The sequence below is a fragment of the Manis pentadactyla genome, chromosome 5 (assembly GCF_030020395.1).
Source record: "Manis pentadactyla isolate mManPen7 chromosome 5, mManPen7.hap1, whole genome shotgun sequence".
In the NCBI taxonomy this organism is placed as follows: Eukaryota; Metazoa; Chordata; class Mammalia; order Pholidota; family Manidae; genus Manis; species Manis pentadactyla.
This window is the reverse complement of record NC_080023.1, coordinates 3,351,516-3,365,031: the sequence shown is the minus strand read 5'-3', so window position 1 is coordinate 3,365,031 and position 13,516 is coordinate 3,351,516. Positions and strand designations below refer to the sequence as shown.

Genomic DNA, 13,516 nt, shown 5'->3' with positions numbered 1-13,516 from the left:
TTGCAGGTCCTGGCGTCGGCTGCACTCCTTATCCCCAAAGCCCAAAAAACTGCCCTCCACCAGCCCCTACGGGTGCACTCCTCACACAGCCTCTCCGACCTTCTCAGCCACTGAGCTCTAACCCTACTCTCCCCAGCCCGAGTCCAAGTCTTACACTCTCAGCTTCTACAACCCTTGGTTACCTTCTACCTCTCCTGCCCCATTCACCCTTATCACCCTCCTCCTTTTCCTCCCCTGTTTAATAACCTATTCCAAAGATTTTTACAGGATTGAATGGTGGCCATCTCCCGGGCACTCAAGAACAACCAAATGGCCTTCCTGCCTCAAAATATCAGAAACCCCCTTCATCGCCCCCTCTCAGCAGGGAGAAGCCAAGAGAAGAACGGCAACCTGTTTTCCTAACCCTTTTAGAGCCAGGAATCCTCCCAGACAGCACAGGCTCCGGAACTGCCGTGGCCCGGAGACACTGAACACCCCCCGTGGCAGAGGCGACCCAGCGCATCGAGCAGGCGGCACTTGCTGTCTGCTGGGCAGAAAACTGACTTGGTGATGTGTCAACACAGCACGTGGGAAGTGGCAGCCCCGAGCCTCTGTTGGACAACTCACCCCTCACCACGTCCTGCCCTATGCTGGCTGCATCCACCCTTCCTGGGCTGGGCACCAGGGACAGCAGAGGTCTGCAGGTGCTCATAGTGTGGCCTGGGGGAACCCCAGGCGGATCCCAAACAGATCCCTCCATACCAGGAAGGTCAGCGGGGCCCTTGGGGAGCGGGATCCATGCTCCAGGAAAGCGGATGCTGGGCTCCCTCTGAAGCCACAGTGGTTAGGGCTGGACCCAAGCCCCCCAAGGGCCCTGATGTCCCTGAGTCAGGGCCCCCACCCCAGCAGAGGGCAGAGGAGCTCAGGTGGAGCCATCGCACAACAGAGGTGAAGTGTAGGGCTGCTCAACCTACTGCTGGTCATCTGCCTGTGGGCACAGGACACAGCTCCCTTGGGGGGCCTGTTGCCACACCCCCAGTGGGCAGTGGGAGTGGTGGTGGAAATTAGGTCTGGAAGCAGTGAAATCCGGCAGTGTGACAAGCATTAAGCCAAGATTGAAAAGCAAAGACGGCATGAACAGTGAGTGACAGGCACAAATGAGAGTCCCGAGTGGCAGAGGCTGAGTCACTGTCCGAACAACATGAGCGGCAACGGGGTGATGACCACATGTGAAGTCCGGCGACCGCGAGGAGCCAGAGCCGGCCTCCCACGTCCCCCAGGGGCCGCGTGAGCTGGGGCCTGCTGCAGCCCATTTTTGCAGTTGACAGAACTGAGGCTCGGGAAGGCGGATACGCCCGGCAGCCGCCGTCCACAGGAACTTCCTCCCCCCTCCGGCTGCATTGACAGGTGATGCCATCCCTCAACAGGTGAGGGCGCCGTGTGCCAGCAGTCCCCTTGGATGCCTCCACATCAGCTCTGCCGCGGCCATGCCCTGCTAGGAAGGAGCGTGTGGGCAGAGCGTGTCACCTGCTTAGGGCAGATGCTCGCAAGCCTGTGCCAAGGACGGGCCCTTCCAGATTCCTCTCTCTCTGTCCAAGCGACAGTCAGGGAGGCCCACCAGGAGCATGGGAGAGGGCGGGACCCCTCCAGCCCGGCTCACAAATGCAGCTGAAGACCTGAGTGATGCAGAGCAGCCTTCCAGGGTGGGTCATGCAGCCCCCCAGCCCAGAGCCAAGGGTCACTCTGCCGGCATGAGGATGGCCAGCAGCCTGGTGGTCACACAGTCCCTGACGGCTAGAAATGGCCTCAGGAGATGGGGGAGCCTCGACCTCTGAGAATGGGGTCAGACTTCATGACAAAAAAAGACCCCAGGACACTAGCAGGAGGTATGACCCTCTCTGGCCTTGGGGTGCAGAAGGATCAGTTAGCCAGAGAGAAAAGGCAGGTAGGGAACCAAAAGTTGTCTCTAGAATTTTTATACATTTAATTACTCAAAATAAAATCACAGATACCTGTAAACCAAGATATCGATAAATAAAATCAAAGGGCAATTACGGAGGGAAAGCTGTCTGCAGAAAACACACCACACAGAAGGGACATTTCCAGGTCAGAAAAAAAAGACTTGAAAACAGGCGAAGGACAGGGATGGTCCCTTGGCAGAAGGGAGGTGGCAGGCCACAGGAAATAACTCAGCCACCCCCCCGCAGGGGAGAGGTGTTGGCTGGGACAACGGGCCTGTGGCAGAGGAGCTTCCTCCAGCTCAGACCCTCACTCCCGGACCCACCTCCTCGCCTGTGTCTGTCCCTCCCACCAGCCTTAGAGACCCCACAGCTCTGCCCTTGAACCCAGAGGCTAGGCTGTTCCAGGTGCCCTTGGGACAAGCAGACCCTCGTCATACCCTGTACATTTCCCCGTGGTCCCCCACTCAACCTGGGGCACAGGAGGTCGGAGGCTGCACCTGCCTGACTCATGCACACACGCAGGCCACGGCTGCCGTCCACTCCTCCACACTGCATGTCACAGGGGCCACCCAGGCACCTGTTGGAGAGGGGACCTCATGGTCAACTCAGGACAGCACAACATGGCCAGTGGGGGAGTGTGAGGTCATGGGGCAGAGTGTCACAGCAGGACAGGCTGGTGCAGCAAGAGGCAGCAGGCAGCCCCACCCAGGCACTGTGAGCTACGGCCGAGGTCGCCTCATCCGGGTCTTGGCCCCCTGTCTGCACTGGCCTCTCACAGGTCCCCAGACCCTGCTGCAGGCCCTTCAGTGAGCTTGCTGCCACCTGTGCCTGTTCTACCAGCACGCCCTGCTTTGTCGTGCTCCTCAAGGAGCATCTGTCTTGTTCCTGCCTAGGTCATCAGCACATGGCTCCGCCAGCCAGGAACCAGCTTGTGAGATGAGGGGCGGATGTGCCTGGGGCGTGCTGCCCGGGTAAGGACAGGCACCATATACTGGCGCCCAGGCTCACTGGGGCACACCGCTGTCCAAGGTCCTGGCCCACACGCATGACTGTCCTGATTACCTGGCCATGGCACATTCCACCTTCCTCAAACCCTGGAAAAGCTTCCCTGGAAGCCCCTGAGGGGCTCTCGTTCCTTTGCTCAGCTCAGCTTCAGCGTGTGCGCCCAGCTGGGGAGCTGATGGTTGGAGGTGAGCAAGCAGTGTCCAAGCTGGAACACGGCAGGAAAGCAGGGAGGGTGTTCCAGACAACAAGTGTCCTCTGGACCAGAAAAGGAGCAGGTCAAAAACTGAAAAATGCACGTATCCTTCCAAGACTCGGTAGTGGTTTCACATCAGCCTTGCAGAAAACAATTCACTTACCAATCAACTCTGCACCACTGAGTCAGAGGCCCTGTTCAGCAGGCTGTGGACAGTAACTTGTTCCACTGGGCAAGGCCAGTGAAGCTGAGCTGGCATCTCAAAAATGACCTCACCAAAAACAGGACGACATCTGCACAAGGCTGTTTATGGCGGCACTGACTGTAATAGCAAGTCTGGAAAAAACCCAAGGCCAGCAGCGGGGCCTGAGTGCATGTGGGTTCACCACACAGCCCACAGGGCTGGCAGCGGAAGTGGGGGCAGCTCTAGAAACTTCCATGGACAGGCCCCCAGGCTAGGCCAGGACTGTAAGGCACAGAGAAGTGTTTGTAAGATGAGGCCCTTTGCCAATGAATGGGGGGCGTGTGTGTACATCTTTGCTTGTATCTTTTAAATTGAAGGATAAACTATAAGAAATTTAGAAACCATTACCTTTAGAAAGAACAAAGTGAAGGGATGACTCTCGGTACATCTTGTACATCTCACTCGGTAGATGTGACTGGGAATTGTGCAAAGATTTACCATAATTACACAATTCAACATGCACCACAAGCCCTATATATCTAACATTAAATGAACCAGGGCCACAGCTGCCCGGAAACAACACTCTCAAGTGAGGCAAAGGCTCACTGGGCTGTGCGCTCCCACAGTACGCGCCCGGGGACAAATGCCCACTAAAAACATCCCGGACAGTAGCTGGGGCTGGGGTGCAGGGGCCTGGAAGCCTTGGACGTGACTGGCGGGAGTGCAGCCACTTTGCAAAACAGTCGGCAGCTCCTCAAAAAGCTAAGCAGGGAGCCAGCACATGCTCCCCTGACCCCCACCTAGATGTATGCCCTGGAGAAATGAAGACGCATGGCCACACAGACACAGGGACACAATGTGCACAGCAGCGTTATCATAACAGCCAACAGCAGAAACTGCACACACACACACAGCCATCAACTGAACAGACAAATGGACTGTGGTCTGTTGACACAATGAACAGGACTCAGCCATGAAAAGGAATGTGGCACTGACGTTGGCCACCATGTGGATGGGCCTTGGAAATGTCATGCTCGGCTAAAGATGTCAGACACTGAAGGCCACATAGGGTGTGATTCGGTGACATGAACTGTCCGGAGCAGGCAAATCCGTGGGGGCAGAAAAGAAACGAGGGGCTGCCAGGGCTGGGGGAGGGGTGGGACGTGACTGGGGACCCCCCAGGGAAGGATGCTCTCGGGCACAAGGGCTTTGTGGCTGGGCCGCAGACTGTCAGAAACCTCGTGTGAGGAGAGAAGGAAGAGTGGCCCCAGGCCCTGGCCGGCTCCTCTCACTGTGGCCACGTGCTGCCCAGACAGGACGAGGCCAGGGAGTTGGAGGAGGCAGTGGTCACACAGCCCCATGAGGGCAACTGCCCTGTGCCAGACACCCAGGCAAGGCTCTTGCTCCTTGCACCTGTCCCTCACTGGCCCCGTGTGGCCACTCCCATGGCTCCTGGTGGGTGCCCTTGTCCGGTCTCCAGACTGAGCCCCTTCTCCCCGTGACCACCTCCTGCTGGTGGACACAGCAGAAGCCAGGCTGAGGGCCCCACAAGGCATGGCCTGGTGAGAGGACTGACAGTGGTAACAACACAGCCACGGTGACCCGCTGAGGCTGGGTCTGGCACCTCCTCTCCCCGATGCCAAGGGTGCAGCCGGGGCATGTGGGGGTGCCAGGCCAGTGCTAGTTGGATAGGCCCAGGGTGTGAGAGGCAAAGAGAGGTCTTCCCCGGCCACCTTCCCCAGTCACCTGCGTCTGCACGGAAGGAGAGCGTGGAGCCCTGGGGCACAGCCTGAGAATCTGCCCCAGGTGCTCTCAGGGTCCCGCCCCAGCCCATGGCTCCGTGCCCACTGCCAAAGGTCTGTGCAGCTCCCCACAGCCCCATGTGAGAGGAGAGGAGCAGCCACACCACTGGCCCTGCCCAGCCCACCCACACAGGCTGCATGGGCCAGGATGGGCCACGGTGGCTTGGGGACAAGCTGAGGGCTTGGTGCTGTGCCCTCGTCACCTGAAAGGCGCCTGTAACACCAGAAACAGGGCTACCAAGGACCCACTGCGGACACATCTCAGCAGGACGTAGTGACTGGGCCCAGCAGGGCCTGAGATAAGCTGCCTACCCCTGCAGTGCCAGCACCAGTCACGGCCCACCTCCAGTTCCCCACACAGACTACACACCTGTCCTGCTGTCCAGCTGCACACTTCTGCTGACTCGGGCCATTGTCCCCTCCCTGCAGCCTGTCTGCTGGGTCCACCTGGAGACCTGAGGTGTATGCCAGGCACGTGGAAGTAGGGGATTTGGGCTCCTGCCCATCAGGTGCATCTTCTGGGGATGGAGGAGCCAGGGCACCCGTGGACAGTGCCTCTGGGGCAGGCTGGGCCTCCCCTGGCCATGCAGCTGGGCCCTTGGTGCTGGCCTCAGTCAGGCCAATGCCGGGGGCACTGACGGCGCCTAGGCCACACCTGTCCTGCAGGGCCTCTGTTGCGTCCCCCCTGCTGCCCCCGCGGCCCCCGCAGCACACGCAGGAGTTGAGGAGGCAGTTGGTGGCCGCAGCACTGAGTCCATGGGAGCTGCCTTCTGTCCCCTCGGCTGCAGGCTCCAACGGGGGGGCACCGTTCCCTGGGGCATCCAGGGAGCCGCCAGCAGAGTCCAAGCAGGTGGGTGATTTGGGATTGAAGATGACTGTGGCCGAGAGCTTCATGCCCCCCATCCGGTGGGCAATCATCTCCGCTGTCTCAGCATTGTCCACACCTGCCTCCCAGCCGTCCAGCTGTGCTGGGGGGTCCAGGCAGCTGCAGGAGTTGGGACCCAGCACCCACTTTCTGTCATCCTGGGCATTGTTGCTCAAGTTCCCCTCTTCCAACACTGTGGGTGCGTTCACCCCTGCCTTTCTGTGCCCCCCAGCCTGGGGGTCGGTGTGAGCGCTGCCTGCCCACCCAGCCTGGCCACCCAGGGCCTCTGCTGCGCCCTCCACGTCGTCCATGAAGAACACCCTCCCCTCCTCCTCATCTCTGCCTGGCTGCTGCCGAGCACTGCTGGGGGAGGCCTCCCCGCGGGGGCTGCCTTCGGCCCCTGGCCTGTGCGCAGGGGACTGGCAGGTGCTGGGTGGGGAGAGGAGGGACGACATCTCGTCCCCAGCCCTGTGGACCATGCGGTTGAGCTGCTCCAGCTCCTGGTCATCATACTGCATGGAGCAGGCCAGCTCTGGCTCTGGGTTTTTGGCCTTGGCTGAGAGCAGCTCCTCTGGAGGAAGTGGTGCCGGGAAGGCTGGTGCCAGGGCAGGGGACACCTGGCTGTCTGCCTGGATGGGGAACTCCACGTCCTGGGAGATGCAGAGGCTCCGTTCCAGCGTGTGAAGCTCCTCCTCAGTCAGGGTCTGGAGCAAATCCCTACAAGGGTCAAGAAAAAAACCAAGGGTGAGGGTCCTAAAGGCCACACTAGCCTCCAGGCCACACCAGCTTCCTGACCAAGAGTAGACGTGTGCCCTTAAAAGCCTGCACCCACAGAAAAACAAGGTGTCAATCACTTACAGCTGAATCACATGGCACATACTTTCTGCACCACAAAATGGGGTTCTGGGGTCTTCTGTGTGGCACGTCCAGGCAATGCCATTCAGGATGGATGACTGGGATTCTGGGATGGTTTCTTAAAAAAAATGATATTCTGAAAACTCTTGCTGAAAACAAGAAAGCCCTGATTCTTAGGGATGTGATTAACTGTTAATAAAAGCTTTTAGGAGTGAAAAAAAAATATGTTGGTTTACATATAGACAACAAATATTTGTTGAATATTCAATTCAACAAATATTACCAAGCATGGTATGTGTATCAGGCACTGGGAAGTACCCAGGAAGAACATGGACACAGTCCCCACCCCATGGGGCTACTTTGGGAGTCGCAGACAGTAAAATATTTGTATGAATGGTGATTGAATTAGGAACATGTCCCCCAGAAGGAGGGTACAGAGTCTTAGCCTGGGAGGACTCCCTGGAGGAAAGGGCACTGAACCAAAGACATGACATGGGGGGTTAATCTCACAAGGATGGGGGTAAACCTGGAGTGGGTCCTACAGGCCGATGCACATTGCTTTCTGATGGGAAAAGTTCAGGCCTGTCTGGGGTGTGAGTCCCAGGTTGAACATTCCAGGGCAGCAAGGAGCAACATACAGGAAAGTACACTTTTCAGGCCACACAGACCTTCATAGAATGAATATACCTGAGTGATAGCATCCAGATCAGGAAACGACACTGTCCAGGCTCCCAGAGCCCGCGTGTGACTCTCCAGGCACCCCCGCCACCACCACCAGCCCAGCTTCTAAAGACACGTGGTCTCACCTGGCTTCATTCTCTGCATAAATGGGAATTTGCAGTCTGTGCTTTTCCATGGAAGGCTTTGTTTCCCAATATTTGTGCAAAGTTGCCAGAGGAAATACAGGATGCCCAGTTAAATCTGAATTTCAGATAAACCATCAATACATTTTTTATTTTAAAAATTGTTTTCATTTTGATATCATTAATCTACAGTTACAGGAAGGACATTATGTTTACTAGGCTCCCCCCTTCACCAAGTCCCCCCCACATACCCGTTCACAGTCACTGTCTATCTGTGTAGTAAGACACTGTAAAATCACTACTTGTCGTACGTAATGCCCCCTTTCTTTTCGACAAGTAGTGATTTTACAGCATCTTACTACACTGATGGACAGTGACTGTGAAGGGGTATGTGGGGGGGACTTGGTGAAGGGGGGAGCCTAGTAAACATAATGTCCTTCCTGTAACTGTAGATTAATGATACCAAAATAAAATTTTTTAAAAAAATCACTATTTGTCTTCTCTGTGTTGCACACCCCTCCCCGTGCACCCCCCCCACATTATACATGCTAATCATAATGCCCCCTTTCTTTTTCCCCGCCCTTATCCCTCCCTACCCTCCCATGCTCCCCAGTCCCTTTCCCTTTGGTAACTGTTAGTCCATTCTTGGGTTTTGTGATTCTGCTGCTGTTTTGTTCCTTCAGTTTTTCCTTTGTTCTTATATTCCACAGATGAGTGAAATCATTTCGTACTTGTCTTTCTCCGCCTGGCTTATTTCACTGAGCATAATACCCTCTAGCTCCATCCATGTTGTTGCAAATGGTAGGATTTGTTTTCTTATTATTGTTGAATAATATTCCATTGTGAATATGTACCACATCTTCTTTATCCATTCATCTACTGATGGACATTTAGGTTGTTTCCATTTCTTGGCTATTGTAAATAGTGCTGCGATAAACATAGGGGTGAATCTTTCGTTTTCAAAGTGGGCTGCTGCTGTATTCTTAGGGTAAATTCCTAGAAGTGGGATTCCTGGGTCAAATGGTATTTCTATTTTGAGCATTTTGAGGAACCTCCATACTGCTTTCCACAATGGTTGAACTAATTTACATTCCCACCAGCAGTGTAGGAGGGTTCCCCTTTCTCCACATCCTCGCCAACATTTGTTGTTGCCTGTCTTTTGGATGGTAGCCATCCTTACTGGTGTGAGGTGATATCTCATTGTGGTTTTAATTTGCATTTCTCTGATAACTAGTGATGTGGAGCATCTTTTCATGTGCCTGTTGGCCATCTGATTTTCTTCTTTAGAGAACTGTCTATTCAGCTCCTCTGCCCATTTTTTAATTGGATTATTTGCTTTTTGTTTGTTGAGGTGTGTGAGCTCTTTATATATTTTGAATGTCAACCCTTTATCAGATCTGTCATTTATGAATATATTCTCCCATACTGTAGGATACCTTTTTGTTCTATTGATGGTGTCTTTTGCTGTACAGAAGCTTTTCAGCTTGATATAGTCCCACCTGTTCAATTTTGCTTTTGTTTCCCTTGCCCGGGGAGATATGTTCAAGAAGAGGTCACTCATGTTTATGTCTAAGAGATTTTTGCCTATGTTTTTTTCTAAGAGTTTTATGGTTTCATGACTTCTGTTCAAGTCTTTGATCCATTTCAAATTTACTTTTGTGTATGGGGTTAGACAGTTTCATTCTCTTACATGTAGCTGTCCAGTTTTGCCAGCACCATCTGTTGAAGAGACTGTCATTTCGCCATTGTATGTCCATGGCTCCTTTATCGAATATTAATTGACCATATATGTTTGGGTTAATGTCTGGATTGTCTAGTCTGTTCCACTGGTCTGTGGCTCTGTTCTTGTGCCAGTACCAAATTGTCTTGATTACTGTGGCTTTGTAGTAGAGCTTGAAGTTGAGGAGTGAGATCCCCCCCACTTTATTCTTCCTTCTCAGGATTGCTTTGGCTATCCAGGGTCTTTGGTGTTTCCATATGAATTTTTGAACTATTTGTTCCAGTTCATTGAAAAATGCTGTTGGTAATTTGATAGGGATTGCATTGAATCTGTATATTGTTTTGGGCAGGATGGCCATTTTGACTATATTAATTCTTCCTAGCCAGGAGCATGGGATGAGTTTCCAGTTGTTAGTGTCCCCTTTAATTTCTCTTAAGAGTGTCTTGTAGTTTTCAGGGTATAGGTCTTTCACTTCCTTGATTAGGTTTATTCCTAGGTATTTTATTCTTTTTGATGCTCTGTTAATGGAATTGTTTTCCTGATTTCTCTATTAGTTCATTGTTAGTGTATAGGAAAGCCACAGAATTCTGTGTGTTAATTTTGTATCCTGCAACTTTGCTGAATTCCAATATTAGTTCTAGTAGTTTTGGAGTGGAGTCTTTAGGGTTTTTTATGTACAATATCATGTCATCTGCAAATAGTGACAGTTTAACTTCTTCTTTACCAATCTGGATTCCTTGTGTTTCTTTGTTTTGTCTAATTGCCGTGGCTAGGACCTCCAGTACTATGTTGAATAACAGTGGGGAGAGTGGGCATCCCTGTCTTGTTCCCGACCTCAGAGGAAAAGCTTTCAGCTTCTCACTGTTCAGTATGATGTTGGCTGTGGATTTATCATATATGGCCTTTATTATGTTGAGGTACTTGCCCTCTATACCCATTTTGTTGGGAGTTTTTACCATGAATGGATGTTGAATTTTGTAGAATGCTTTTTCAACATCTATGGAGATGATTATGTGGTTTTTGTCCTTTTTGTTGGTGTGGTGGATGATGTTGATGGATTTTCGAATGTTGTACCATCCTTGCATCCCTGGGATGAATCCCACTGGGTCATGGTGTATGATCCTTTTGACGTATTTTTGAATTCGGTTTGCTAGTATTTTTTGAGTATTTTGGCATGTACGTTTATCAGGGATATTGGTCTGTAGTTTTCTTTTTTGGTGGGGTCTTTGCCTGGTTTTGGTATTAGGGTGATGTTGGCTTCATAGAATGAGTTTGGGAGTATTCCCTCCTCTTATATTTTTTGGAAGACTTTAAGGAGAATGGGTATTATGTCTTCTCTGTAGGTCTGATAAAATTCCGAGGTAAATCCATCTGCCCTGGGGGTTTTGTTCTTGGGTAGTTTTTTGATTACTGCTTCAATTTCATTGCTGGTAATTGGTCTGTTTAGATTTTCTGTTTCTTTCTGGGTCAGTCTTGGAAGGTTGTATTTTTCTAGGAAGTTGTTCATTTCTCCTAGGTTTCCCAGCTTGTTAGCATATAGGTTTTCATAGTATTCTCTAATCATTCTTTGTATTTCTGTGGGGTCCGGCGTGATTTTTCCTTTCTTGTTTCTGATTCTGTTGATGTGTGTTGGCTCTCTTTTTCTCTTAATAAGTCTGGCTAGAGGCTTATCTATTTTGTTTATTTTCTCGAAGAACCAGCTTCTGGTTTCATTGATTTTTTCTATTGTTCTATTCTTCTCAATTTTATTTATTTCTTCTCTGATCTTTTTTATGTCCCTCCTTCTGCTGATATTAGGCCTCATTTGTTCTTCTTTTTCCAATTTTGATAATTGTGACATTAGACCATTCATTTGGGATTGTTCTTCCTTCTTTAAATATGCCTGGATTGCCATATACTTTCCTCTTAAGACTGCTTTTGCTACGTCCCACAGAAGTTGGGGCTTTGTGTTGTTGTCGTCATTTGTTTCCATATATTGCTGGATCTCCATTTTAATTTGGTCATTGATCCATTGATTATTTAGGAGCATGTTTTTAAGCCTCCGTGTGTTTGTGAGCCTTTGTGCTTTCTTTGTACATTTCTAGTTTTATACCTTTGTGGTCTAAAAAGTTGGTTGGTAGGATTTCAATCTTTTGAAATTTACTGAGGCTCTTTTTGTGGCCTAGTATGTGGTCTATACTGGAGAATGTTCCATGTGCACTTGAGAAGAATGTGTATGCTGTTGGTTTTGGATGTAGAGTTCTATAGATGTCTATTAGGTCCATCTTTTCTACTGTATTGTTCAGTGCCTCTGTGTCCTTACTTATTTTCTGTCTGGTGGATCTGTCCTTTGGAGTGAGTGGTGTGTTAACATGTCCCAAAATGAATGCATTGCATTCTATTTCCTCCTTTAATTCTGTTAGTATTTGTTTCACATACATTGGTGCTCCTGTATTAGGTGCATATATAATGGTTATATCCTCTTGTTGGACTGAGACCTTTATCATTATGTAGTGTCATCCTTCTTTATCTCGTTACTTTGTTTGTTTTGAAGTCTATTTTGTCTGATACTAGTATTGCAACACCTGCTTTTTTCTCCCTGTTGTTTGCATGAAATATCTTTTTCCATCCCTTGACTTTTAATTTGCACATGTCTTTGGGTTTGAGGTGAGTCTCTTGTAAGCAGCATATAGATGGGTTTTGCTTTTTTATCCATTCTATTACTCTGTGTCTTTTGATTGGTGCATTCAGTCCATTTACATTTAGGGTGATTATTGAAAGATATGTACTTATTGCCATTGCAGGCTTTAGATTTGTGGTTACCAAAGGTTCAAGGTTAGATTCCTTACTACCTTACTGTCTAACTTAACTCACTTATTGAGCAGTCTGATGATTATTTCTCTCCCTTCTTATTCCTCCTCCTCCTTTCTTCATATATTGGGTGTTTTGTTCTGTGCTCTTTTTAGGAGTGCTCCCATCTAGAGCAGTCCCTCTAAAATACCCTGTAGAGGTGGTTTGTGGGAGGCAAATTCCCTCAACTTTTGCTTATCTGGGAATTGTTTAATTCCTCCTTCATATTTAAATGCTAATCGTGCTGGATACCGTATCCTTGGTTCAAGGCCCTTCTGTTTCATTGCATTAAATATATCATGCCATTCTCTTCTGGCCTGTAGGGTTTCTGTTGAGAAGTCTGATGATAGCCTGATGGGTTTTCCTTTGTAGGTGACCTTTTTTCTCTCTCTGGCTGCCTCTAATACTCTGTCCTTGTCCTTGATCTTTGCCATTTTAATTATTATGTGTCTTGGTGTTGTCCTCTTTGGGTCCCTTCTGTTGGGAGTTCTGTGTACCTCCGCAGTCTGAGCAACTATTTCCTCCCCCAGTTTGGGGAAGTTCTCAGCAATTATTTCTTCAAAGACACTTTCTATCCCTTTTTCTCTCTCTTCTTCTTCTGGTACCCCTATAATGCGGATATTGTTCCTTTTGGATTGGTCACACAGTTCTCTTAACATTGTTTCATTCCTGGAGATCCTTTTGTCTCTCTCTGCATCAGCTTCTATGCGTTCCTGTTCTCTGGTTTCTATTCCGTCAATGGCCTCTTGCACCTCATCCATTCTGCTTATAAATCCTTCCAGAGATTGTTTCATTTCTGTAATCTCCCTCCGGACTTCATCCCTTAGCTCTTGTATATTTCTCTGCAGCTCTGTCAGCATGTGTATGATTTTTATTTTGAATTCTTTTTCAGGGAGACTGGTTAGGTCCTCTCTCAGGCATTGTCTGAACTATTTTGGACTGGACTAAATTTTTTTGCCTTTTCATGGTGATAGCAGTGGCTGTAGGCAGGTTGTGGGTGTGTCAGCTGGGAGAAGAAAGTCCTTTCCTGCTTGCTGGATGCCTTGCCCTTCTCCGCTGCCTGTGTCGGTTACCTGCACTCCTGGAGCTGCCACTGGGTTAATCCCCTAAGCTGCTGTGGGCGGGGTCTCTGTCAGAGCAGCACGAAGCCCTGCGGGGAGTGGCAGGCATGCCAGGTGCGCTCCTCCACAATAGCAGCGCCCCTGCTGGGCAGCTGTGCGTTGGGCTGAGATTCCAGTCGGCTGCTGGGACCGCGGCTGCTCCCTCTGACACTGCTGCAGGTGTCCATGGGCCTCTCCTGTGCCCCTCTAGTGCTGCCGC

The 13,516-nt window shown here is 50.4% G+C and overlaps 1 protein-coding gene across 4 annotated transcripts in view; it reads right to left on the bottom strand.

The window, feature by feature from the left end:
* ZFYVE28 (zinc finger FYVE-type containing 28) overlaps window positions 1–13,516 on the bottom strand; it is a 113,075-nt gene that overhangs the window by 23,119 nt on the left and 76,440 nt on the right. For all 4 annotated transcript variants that reach the window (XM_036921206.2, XM_036921208.2, XM_036921209.2 and 1 more), the window contains one exon: window positions 5,495–6,706. In XM_036921206.2, the coding sequence (XP_036777101.2) occupies window positions 5,495–6,706 (1,212 nt within the window). The remainder of the gene's footprint in view (window positions 1–5,494; window positions 6,707–13,516) is intronic.